At 44.5% G+C, this 12188-nt stretch overlaps 1 protein-coding gene across 1 annotated transcript; it reads right to left on the reverse strand.

Annotated features, from left to right (window-relative positions):
• Nucleotides 1-3967: 3967 nt before the first annotated feature.
• On the reverse strand, nucleotides 3968-9618 carry NEFL (neurofilament light chain). The gene is made up of 4 exons (XM_086414411.1): nucleotides 8477-9618; nucleotides 7288-7412; nucleotides 6541-6896; nucleotides 3968-5910 (listed from the first exon to the last, which is right to left on the reverse strand). Exons 1-4 carry the CDS (start codon nucleotides 9521-9523, stop codon nucleotides 5771-5773), a joined length of 1668 nt encoding a protein of 555 aa, XP_086270537.1. The 5' UTR covers nucleotides 9524-9618; the 3' UTR covers nucleotides 3968-5770.
• Nucleotides 9619-12188: the final 2570 nt, after the last annotated feature.

Here is a 12188-nt window from a genome sequence, read left to right on the forward strand (position 1 = left end):
ATTAATGGTCATCAGTACACAAGCAAAAATGTCTTTAATAGCTCCAGAAACCTGAGCTTCTCAAAGTGAGAAACATACAGCATTTCAGTTTTTTTATAAAGCCATTTCATATTTGATTATTTGTAATCCATATAACTTGTGTTTATTAGATATATCCAATTTAAAGTCATGTGTGTACTGTATCAGAACTGAAGGTATTAAAAAAATCAAAGGCGTCAACTCAGATGGGTCTGACCATCTAACAAAACAATAAACACCTATTTTTCATAACACTTTAAGTTCTGTATTAGCTGCCACTGTATTTATCTCAGTTAACTAGACTAATATTGCATTTCAAATGAATTAATGCAGGGAAGGTAAGGCCTTGAAGTATAGCTATGATGCTTTATAAGAAAAAAAAAAAATGTGGAGACTTCCTTGGTGGTCCAGTGGTTAAGAATCTGCCTTCCAATGCAAGAGATGAGGTTCGATCCCTGGTGGAGAAACTAAGATTCCACATGTTGTAGGCCCTTGCACCACAACTAGAGAAGCCTGTGTGCTGCCCTAAGGACCAATGGAGCCAAGTAAATATTTAAATATTGTTTTACAAAAAGATAAAAAGTGTGGGGATACATACGAGGAACTAGTAAAATGTACCTAGGACCCCTTGAACAGATATCCCACGAGGGGTATTAATAAAGAAATCTTTCATTAGAAGAACAAACTGAAGATAACCATTAATATATTCATTACCAGGCTGTCCATAGTTTTTACAAACATGTTTTTAAACCTAAATTAGGACACATAATCAGGTAAGAATGAGTACATGAATGAGAACGATAGAGCATGATATTTGAAGGTGAAATGGTTTCAGAATTTCTTGAGTCGATGATTGCTATTCATAAAAGAAATAATGCCCACAACTTTATGGAAGCCCCTGGTGACCTTCATACTCAATGCTCATGTCCTTGTGTAGTTCCTTCCCACAATGAATCAGACAGACTGGTCTCTGGACCAGTAGAACAATGGTAGTGATGTGTGTCTTTCTAAACCAGGTCATAAGAGGCATAGCTTTGACTTCGTCAATGTCTTGCTCCAGGGGCAGCCAGCTGCCATGTTGCAAAAATCTGCAAGCAGCTGCCCAGAAGAGCCCACACGGATGAGGAATTACCATCCTACTGAGTGAGCCACCTTAAAGTAGATTCTGGAGGCCTAATCAAGCCTTCAGATAGATAACAGTAACCTCATACAACATCTGACTGCAACACCACTAGAGACCCAGAGCCAGAACATCCCAACAAGGCCATCCCTATATTCCTGATTTGTGGAAATTAAGAAATAAATTATTGGGATTGATCCTAAATGTTTGTGATCTTTGAAAATAAACTTCAAATTCATCTCTATTTATAAAACCTGGTTCTTGTCTTCCTGCAGCTTAAAATTTGGCAGAAGAACTTATATGGACATAAATAATCAAAGGATTGGAAGAAGAACTTAAGCATTCTCAGTAACTGCAGTGGAACACTGTGAATGCAGATATGCCCTTGAACTGTACAAAGACTGTAAGAATGCCGGTAATTGTGTGAAAGTTTCCAAGGTGCTGTTACAACACATGCCTGATTACAACACATTACAACACATGTGAAAATATGCTCTGATTCCACAAGGAACCAGGTGCCTCCCAAGCTGGACTACAAAGTACAGTCAGCACAATAGTTGGTTAAGAGCATGGACTTTAGAGCCAGCGTGGGATATTTGAGGGGCTCTCCCCAGGGGGTGCTAGTGGTAAAGAACCTGCCTGACATTGCAGGAGACATAATAGATGCAGGTCAGATCCCTGGGTCGGGAAGATTCCCTGCAGGAGAACATGGCAACCCACTCCAGTATTCTTGCCTGAGAATCCTATGGACAGAGGAGCCCCAAGGGCTATAGTCAATGGGGTCACAAAGAGTTGGATAGGACAAAACAAATTAGGAGGCATGCGTGCATGGGAGATTTAGATCTCAGCCTGCCACAAACTAGCTTATGACCTTGGTCAAGTCACTTAACAACTTATCTGTAAAATGGGGATGATAATCATACTGGACTGATAACATTGTCATAAGAAATAAATCAATGAGATGACACATATTAATAATGCACTTAGATCAAGGCCTGGGACACGGCACATATTCTGATAGCACTACAATCTCCATGGAGGGAAAAAAGCAACCCAATTAATTGCTAACCAACTTAATACTAGGGAAGAAACTTTACATGAAGTTAAGCAATTCCCCTGTAAGAGATGGACTTTAGTGTGGACATAATAGTGATATGTACATTTCCCATTCAGCCATTGGTCTTGAACTTTTAAAAGCTTTTCAGGAAATTTTGAATCATTAATCTAGAGTGGATCTGAGAAATCAAGTGCTGAAGCCTTTTGTAGCTAAGAAGACTGAGGCCAGAGTCGGGGTAGGGGTGGGGATGGCCCGCCTTCCATAACAAACAACACTAAAACCAAGAATAGACAGTTGGTTTTTGGTTCTCTGCTCTTTCCACGAGTGTTCACTGGACTGGGACTGAGTATTGAATACTCTTGACTTTCTAGTCACCCCAAAGGCATTTTAGCCTACCAAGAAGTTATTAATTCAATCAACATTTACTGTGATGGCTCAGCAGGTGAAGAATCCTCTTGCAGAGCAGGAGACACTAGAGACATGGGTTCAATCCCTGGGTCAGGAAGATGCCCTGGAGAAGGAAATGGCAACCCACTCCACTATTCTTGCCTGGTAGATCCCATGGACAAGGAGTGTGATGGGCTATAGTTGAAAGGGTCACAAAGAGTAGGATCCCACTGAGCAACTAAGCATGCACAGTGATAGGAATGATGCTAGATGCTGGAGAGCAGAAGGTCTGATTGCCATGTTTCTGAGGACCCCTCTACAGTAGAGGTTGCAGACATTTACTAAATGATTGTGAAAATAGATGCCACCTCCGACTGTGTAAACATCTTGTTGTTGTTCAGTCACTAAGTCATGTTTGACTCTTTGCAACCCCATGGACTGCAGCACACTAGGCTTCCCTGTCCTCCACTAGCTCCCAGAGTTTGCTCAAGTTCATGTCAATTGAGTCAGTGATGCTTATAAACACACTTAGTAGAGGAATTTGGCTCCATCAGGAAAGATTTCCCCAAGGGAATGACAGTTGAGCCTAAATCTGGGCAAGGCTAAGGAGAGGATAGAAAAGATGAGTTGCTCCAGACAGAGAAAGCAGCCAAAACCTTGTGGCAGATGGGAGAACACAGGGCTGGGGTGGCTAAAACACCAAAGTGAGGGAAGGGAAAGGGGGTACGCAGAGGGCGAGGCTTGAGAAGTAGTTTCAGGTCAGGTCTAGACAGACCTTGTCGATCATCTTCAAGATTTGGGGTTTTATATTAAAAGAAATGGATAACTACTGGAGAGTTGTAATCAGAGACCATGTGATCAAAATTCCCTTTTCTAAAGATTACCTTCCTCTAGAACAGGAGTCCCCTGACTCCGGGATCTAATGCCTGATGATCTGAAGTGGAGCTGATGTAATAATAATAGAAACAAAGTGTACAATAAATGTAATGCTCTTGAATCATCCTGAAACCATCCCTCCTCCCTTGGTCCATGGAAAAATTGTCTTCCACGAAAAGAGTCGCTGGAGCCAGGACACAGAGGTTCCTTAGGGTGGTGGCAGTGTAAATAGGGAAATGTGGATGGATTCAAGATACCTAGGTAGTAAAATCAATAAGCTTTGGTGATAGATTAGAACAAAAAGATTGGAGAGAGGAAATGAGAGGATGATGTCACTGAGACAATTCTACAGTCTCTGGTCTGTAGAATTGGATGGCTGGAGAGTGACATCATTAACTAGGGGAGGGAATACAGAACAAGAGTTTGAGAGGAGCAGAAGGGAGAGGGAGATTGGCCAAGGTATCACATTTGAGGAATATTTTTTTTAAAAAGACTCCAAATCCATTCGGTTTAGATTTTTCAGTATTTTATTATGGCACACAGGATAGAGTATGGTACAGTGTTCTTACTTCAAGAAATTCTCAAACCAACCACTTCCATTTGGCTAAGGTTACTTTTTCACATATAATTTGCTTCTGTCTGAAATTGACCATGTGCAGCATCCCATGTATAAGGAACATAAATGTGAAAAGCTTGATTTCTGAGGCAACTCCTAGTCTTTACAGAAGCCAATGTATGGAGAATCCTTGTGGTTCAAATCCATAGCATCAGGGCAGATAAAGCAATATTTTACCTATTTGCTTTGGTGAGATATATTTAACTCAAAATATGTGGTGTGATGGGATCTGTAAACTTTAAATGGAGACCACTTTGCTTCCAGATTAAATTCATGACCTTTAAGAGGTCTCTAAACAACAAATATTGAACAAACTTAGCTGACAAAACAATTATCTAAGAACAGAAGCACAACAAAGGATAATCAGCCACTTCATTGACATTCCACATCAAGTGCAAGTGCAAGAGCTTTCATACCTTTACAGTGAACAGGATGGACGGGCGGGGGTGTGTATATGATGCAGTGTCCAACCAGTTGGAGCTATCACTGAAATCCAAATAGTTCCCAATAAAGACATGCAGACCTATGGCAATGTAACACACAAGTATAGAATCCCCCCTTTAGTGACTGATCACAATTTCATTATCTATATCTGTAGTTCTTAAAAAGTTTGAAATAGGTGGTATTGAAGGCTACTTGAGGCAACAGAATTAAGCTAACTACACACTCAATCATGAGCTCAGGATTGCAGGCAACATGTTTGCAATGGCAAATAAGCTTCAATATTCTTAACTCCCTTAAAAATTACACATTGAGAAAATTTTATTCCTTCTGATTACATCATTTGCTTGGGCTTCAACTTCTGCTCATGATAGTTAGGCTATACTTTTTAAATGTGGTGACAGTGACAGATGAGTGGGATTCACATTCTACCCATATGCTTTTACTATTATATATTAGTGTTCAAGTTACCTGTTTACCATAAAGGTAAACACGATTTCAGACTGCCTCCAAGAAAGCCATTCCCAGCATTATACAGTACACTTACGGGGCAAAGTATATTGCTATTTACCAAAGAAAAGGAACCCCAGGGATTCTCATTTATTCAAGTTTATTATCAGTAAAATTTTCGAGGGGAGAGATTTCATGAATGGTCATGACCTAATCATATCCTCAGAATTACCAATTAAGGGGCGGAAATGCACTGTAATTGTTAAAATTTTGACTTGAAAAAATTTGGAAGTCTATGGTCTACATCTAGTGTCTGCTATTGGTGCCCTCTTTAAGATTTCTGAATTAAGTCAACAAGCACAGCAAGGAACGTCATTCAGTGTAACTTTATTTACTATTTATTGCACATAATTCGAGGTCTTTAATTTATAACCACCAAAGATTCAAAGGATTATTTTTTTCCCATGAAGTTTAACATTAACATTAGTGAATTCATTTATTCATGGTGTGGTTTTTTTATTGTAAACATCTGAATTATTCACATTGCCATAGATCCTGAACTCATAAGCGTGGACCATGCACAGGCTGGCAGCAAGCCAGGAAGCCACTCTGCAAGCAAACAGATACTCTGCGGAAGGAGAAAAGTCATAGCACAACATTTAATGTCCAACCTAAGTCATCTCAGAATTATACATATATTGACTTCTTATTCATATAGTATCTGCAACTCAACTGGTTGGTTGGTGATAGGGTTGACCTGATTTCGGGAGAATTATTCCTGGAAAAATTAAGGGAAGGGGAGGGTTCAATCTTTCTTCTTAGTGGCTTGCTCCTCCCCAGCACCTTCATCTTTTTTCTCTTCCTCCTCTGCTTCTTTGGTTTCTTCTGCTTCTTCGCCTTCACCTCCTACTTCCTCCTTTGCTTCCTCAGCATCTTCCTTGGCAGCTTTAACATAAAAAGCAAATGTACAAACTCCAAATGCAGGATGAGTCCAATCAAAACATTTCTGCTTTAATTTTGTGGGGAAACACAAGTGTCAGAATACTTCCCCCAAACCTCTTTCTCCATGCAACCAACACCTGCTGGGCACAATCTGCCACTGAACAGATATTTAAATAGAATGAGATTAGGTTCTAGGTACTGGATGCTCTGTTCTTTCCAGGACCTTGGGTTTTCTTTTATTATGTGTTCGGAATTCATTTTTGTTTTTTAGGACACCAAATGGCTGAGTTAAATGAATAGATTTTAAAATGTTTCATTAGGAATAAAAAGCAGCAGGAGGATTTTTTTTATTTTTTTATGTTACTTTCAAAAAAGTACCATGCTAATCAGAGATTGTGTGTCTCTGGGAGAACAGCCAATTTGAGCAATGAGGTGCTTACTAAAGATCTGTTGAGGAAATAGATGTATTTTCTTTTTAAGATTATCAACTCTTATCTGAATAACATTTCCTGGGCATAAGTGAGGTTTCATGTATCTTACCAAACTCCTAACCATAATCCATGCCCACGCTGCCCCTGGAGTCACAGGGTGGTTTTGCTTTTTATTTGGTTTTGTGTTTTGTTTTAATCCTACCTTCTTCCTCTTGGGCTCCCTCCTCTTCCTCAGCCTCAGCTTCGGCCTCAGCCTCAGCCTCAGCCTCAGCCTCTTCCTTCTCCTTCTCCTCTTCCTCTGCTTCTCCTTCAGAGGGCGGCTCGTCCTTGGCTTCCTCAGCTTTAGCAGCCTCGATGGTCTCCTCCACCTCTATCTGCTCCTCCTGGACGTGGCTGGTGTAGTAGGACGGGAAGGAGCGGGCAGACATCAAATAGGAGCTGGTCTGCAAACCTCCATAGGCAGATCGGCCAAAGACCTGGGAGCTCTGGGTGTAACCGGTGGTTAGGCTGCCCACACTGGTGAAACTGAGCCGGGTCTCCTCACCTTCCAAGAGTTTCCTGGGGAGGCAGGGGTTAACAAACATGAACACCGGAAGTGTGCTCAGCCCACCACTCATCACCTCCCCCAAAGCCAGACTGAAAGGCAAAGGCAGGGTTGGGAATTATCACAACCTAATGACTGGGGATGCTGTGACTGAGTCCAGGAGAAATACACAAAACAACAACAAAAAAAGCGCCTTAAAATATAGTCCTGTTCCTTACGCTTGAAATGCAATGGGAAGCTAAGAACAGGCCTCATTATTACAGGATTAAATTCTTCTTGGAAAAGGCCAAAAAGTAACACAATTACTCCAAAGGACTATTTTTGAAAGTTTCTGATTCAACAGAAAGGAAGTCTGATTTTCTTCCTAAGGTTGACAGGCTGCTACCTTGGCACTTCCATTTTTACCTGTAAGCTGCAATCTCAATGTCCAAAGCCATCTTGACATTGAGGAGGTCTTGGTATTCCTTGAGGTATCTTGCCATTTCGCTCTTTGTGGTTCTCAATTCATTTTCCAATTTGTTGATTGTGTCCTGTTGGAAGACAACCGAAAAAAAAATCTAAGTGTAAATCTCCACTGCTATAATTTTACTACAGCATAGCTGCAAAGGCCTAGGTTTAATTAAAATCAGAGTGCACATCCTAGCTAAAATCTCCCCTAAAATAACTGTCTTTGTTCTTTTTAAACCTTTGATTGCCTTAAAAAAAAAAAAAGCCAGCTTCACAAAGCTAGAGATGAAAATCAAAAAAATGATAGGAAAAAAAAACTGATAGAAGAAACATTTTTTTTTGTTTTCATTAATTAATACACCTAATGATGATCATAAAATGCCTGCAAAGAACTAAATGGATTTTTTTAAAGTTGTCTCTCACTCACTAGTTAGCTTTATCAATTTTATCCAGATTGTATACAGGAAATCCACTTATTTGTAGGAGAATGAAGTAGATAAATTTAAATTTATTTTCTCTAAAATATTTTCTATGTATCTTATTTTTTCTTCTCTCCAGAAAAAATGGAGATCCTTAAAAGAAAAAGAAATGTTTTACTATGACTATCATCACCACTGCAATTTTGACTGTATTCCTGTCTCACTGCTAAGGGAAGAGAGTAGTTGGTAAAACTAGTCAGAAAGGATAACTGGTCACAGTTATCCTTCAGAACTAATGAGAGCTCATCGCTATATTTATTAATCAGATGATCCAACCTCTGCAGCAAAGCAACTTGCGCTGAATGCAGGACAGCTGAGAGGCAGACCAGAGGCAAAGTCCAGGTCCAGTCCCTCCTCCCATCCCTACCCAATATCCTGCAGGGCTGGGCAGCTTTAATGAGGAACAGAGATTCAACTGCACGCAGCATCTATTAGCACACCGCAGTCGCGTCCCCTCCCCGCCTTCCAAGTGCCCCACCCCCTCCCACACTGCCCCCAGGAAGTCAAGTTCCACCCCCCCCCTTAATATCTGCTTGCTAATGCCTCATCTCTGATCTTCTCTTTCTAGGCGCGCCCTCAAGTCTCCGCCACCACCCCCACTTCGGCCCATCCTAACTCGATTCTGCAGCACCCTCCCTGCCCCCTCTGCGTTTCGCCCGGCGCCTTACCTGCATAGCGCTAATGTCGGCGTTCTGCTTGTCCTCTAGTTCCTGCAATTGCTTCTCCAGGGCTTCGTTCATGCCCCGGCATGCTTCGATCTCCAGGGTCTTGGCCTTAAGCAGGCGGCGGCTCTCGGACACCTCGTCCTTGGCGGCGCGCACAGCATCGGTGTTCTTGGCGGCGCTCTCGGTCAGCACCGTGAAGCGGCTCTTGAACCATTCTTCGGCATTCTGCATGTTCTTGGCGGCCAGCTTCTCATACTGGGCGCGGATGTCCTTGAGCGCGGCGGAGAGGTCGGGCTTGGAGGACACGTCCATCTCCACGGATATCTGTGCGTACTGGATCTGCGCCTGCAGCTCGGCGATCTCCTCTTCGTGCACTTTCTTCAGAAAGGCGATTTCGTCCATCAGGCTGTCGATGCGCTTTTCGAGCTCGGCGCGGGCGAGAGCCGCCTCGTCGGCCCCTTTGCGCGCTTCCATCAGCCGGCCCTCGGCGTCCTCACGGCTCAGCACCTCCTCTTCGTAGCGCGCCTGCAGGTTGCGCAGGGTCTCCTCCAGCCCCTCGCGCTCGCCCTGGAGTGCCTGCTTCTCGTTGGTGGCGTCTTCCGCTGCCAGACGCAGATCGCGGATCTCCTGCTCGTAGAGCGCCCGGAAGCGGGAGGGCTCGGAGTGCTTCTGGCGCAGCACCAGCAGCTCGGCTTCCAGGACCTTGTTCTGCTGCTCCAGCTCGTGCACGCGCTCGATGAAGCTGGCGAAACGGTCGTTGAGGTCCTGCAGCTGCGCCTTCTCCTGGGTGCGGATCGACTTGAGGTCGTTGCTGATGGCGGCGACCTGGCTCAGGTCGAGGCTCTCGAGGCTGGGCATCAAGGAACCGGAGCTGGAGGAGTAGCTGCGCCGCACGGACAGCGAGGAGGAGACGGGCGCGGAGTAGCTGGAGTAAGCGGAGCGCGCGGTGCTGTAGCCGCTGCGCACGCTGGAGATGTGCACCCGGGGCGTCTCCACGTAGCGCCGTTTGTAGGAGGTCGAGTAGTACGGCTCGTAGCTGAAGGAACTCATGGTGCCGGTCGGTGCCCCCTGGCCGGCGGCGGAGATGGGGGCCAAGAGAGAAGAACGGGGAAGAGAGGGAGAAGGGAGGATGGATGGCTGTGTGCGGCTCTGCTCGGTCCTGCCACCCCTATTTATACTGAGAGGACTCTGACGCAGCTGCGATCGATCACGGCGCGCCAGGCCAGTGGGGGCAGCGCGCTGCTGCAGCCAAGGCAAGGATTCTGCGCAAAAGGAAGGTGGGGGTGAGCCACGGCCCGCGGGGATGCTGCGGCTGTAGTCCTTTGCACTTTTCTCTGAGACCCTCTGTTTTCTCTCAGACCCCGAACCCCCTCACTCATTTCCTTTCCCTACCCCCACCCCATCCTACTTAATCCTTGACCCCTGTATTACTCGGATTCGATCGTGCCTCTAATAGCAAGTTATCATTCCCAACTGACACCTTAGTTTTCCATACCCCACCCAGTACCATGGAGACACACTACCCCTCTAAGTCGCCCCTTCCCCACCAGGGTTCAGCATGCCTCTGGTATTTATGGTGCCTCCTGGGCACTGGAGATACAAACGATTGTCTAAGGTTGCATGTATGCGGCATATATGGAGGAAAGTTTTCTATTTCTCTGTAGCTCTTTCTGGAATTTTCTTTAATTTATCTCTTTCACCTGATTTTTTTTTTTTTAATTTTCATGCTCTCCTCCTACACACGCGCGCGCGCGCACAAACACACACACACATACGTGAAACTGCGGCACTCCCGCTGTTGAATTTAGTTTTTCTAAACCCTTTGCGCAGTTCATATCAACCTTTTAGTGTTCCTAGATTTTCTCATTTCTTTCTGGGGAATGAAGCCTCGAATACTTTGAGCGTATTGAAGCGTATAAGTGGAAGGGAGCTGAGAAGGTGTTTGAAACTAAGGGGAGAAAACCGACTTGCAAAGGCAGCGGCCAGCTCTGCAGCGGGGAAACTTCTACTGTCACACGTTGCCTGTATCTTCTTCATCCCTAAATTCCTGCTCCACACCACTAACTCCATCACACTGAAAGCCCCTTTCCCTCTTTTTAGACCCACGTTGCACCCAACCTGATGATTTCAAGGAGCTAGGCAGGTGGCTGATTTTCAGAGGGAAGCTACTGCCGCCGCCGGGAGGGCGGAGCGTGTCTCCAGGGAGCAGAGCTCCGACAGAGACGCCTTGTTCTGGGACGGGTGGAAAATAGCCGTGTGGTTTAGCCACCGAACCCCTCTGATAAACACACAACAGATACAGTCCGAAATCCATTGTTTTATTTTAGGGAACACCCAGGTACCTGAAAGAGTGTGCACGCCGTAATGCACACTGATAAAGCCCTGCGGTTACAGAGCATTTTCACACGTTATGTTAGGGAGTCCTCCGGTTTCAGGGACAGATTGCAGAGATATACGTAGGACACCTAAGCTTTTTCTAAGCAGGCATGTAATCTGTGTTTTCTTTGTATAAGAGTAGCATTTTCGGTGCAACATACTGATTTTTTAAAGAAGCAAAGGAAGGGGAAACATGAGAGTTTTCAAACAGAGAAGCCGGTATCGCTTTGTCTGTGATGCTGAGAGGGACGAAGTACTTGGAACTGGTACCACAGAAGCTGCTGGAGCAACTGCAACCTCTCCCCTGGACAGGGCAAGATGAGGTTCTTTGTAACTTTAAAAAACCTTTCCCTTTTCCTGGTCAAGACTGCAGCAGAGAACTTGTATGAGATTTCTAGACAATCTTTAAGGTCTCAAGTAATGCAACTTTAGAAACATTAATACTAGTAATTTAAATCTATCAAGCGGTCCATCCACATTCAGTCATCCTGGGATCTTCAAGCAGAGTCTGTCCTGCATTTTGCCTGACCCTGGCAGATGTGATTAGGCACTTACTATGATGCCTTTTTCAACCCAGGCATCTTTGGTCTTATTGATCAGTGACTCAACAGTGGGAAAGGCTTCTCTGGGGAAAGAGAGGGGAGTGTTGGTAAAACTTCAGTAAGCCGTATTTTTATCTGCCCTCAATTACCCATATATGGATGACAAGTGACAGTGGATTTTTTTACCTGCCCCCATTTAAACCACATTGTTTCACACTCACTGTGTGCGAGTCCGCCTATGCCACACTCTTAGGTATTCATGAGATCATTTCCTTTGTGCCAGCTCCTTTCCCTCCGTTTCAGGTCACCCTCAGAGATCTTAAGTCCATCAGCGGTTTTTTTTTTTTCCTTTTTTTTTTTTTTTTTGCCATGGCTCCTGGCTGAAGCCTTTGACTGCGGAGGAAGTGGCTCAGAAAGAGGGAGGCGGCTGACTGATGCTGCAGGGACACTGAGATGCTGCGGAGAGAAGGAACCTGTGGGCCTCTGCTGCGGTCCTTTGAGCAGCTGAAAAGAAAGACACCCTGGAGTGTGAAGGGTAGGAATGAGAGGGCAGGGACCCTTGTCTTTGCTGAACCTGGTGAAAAGGGTGTGGGGAGAGGGGCAGATCAACTCTATTTATGAATGTAGAGCTCTGGTCTTTTTCAATAGCTCCACTACAGCTTTGCTTTAGAGGGGCTCCCAGACCCAGCCTGCGTTTGAGTTTTGGTGACACTACCTTCAGCCTTCCTCTGCTAGGTACCAGCTCCTTTTTAAAATATTCTGTCCACTGAATGAAGTAAGTCAGCCAGAAAAGGAAG

Source organism: Bos grunniens, chromosome 8 (genome assembly GCF_055505025.1).
Source record: "Bos grunniens cultivar Pamir isolate PY7600 chromosome 8, Bosgru_T2T1.0, whole genome shotgun sequence".
Lineage (NCBI taxonomy): Eukaryota > Metazoa > Chordata > Mammalia > Artiodactyla > Bovidae > Bos > Bos grunniens.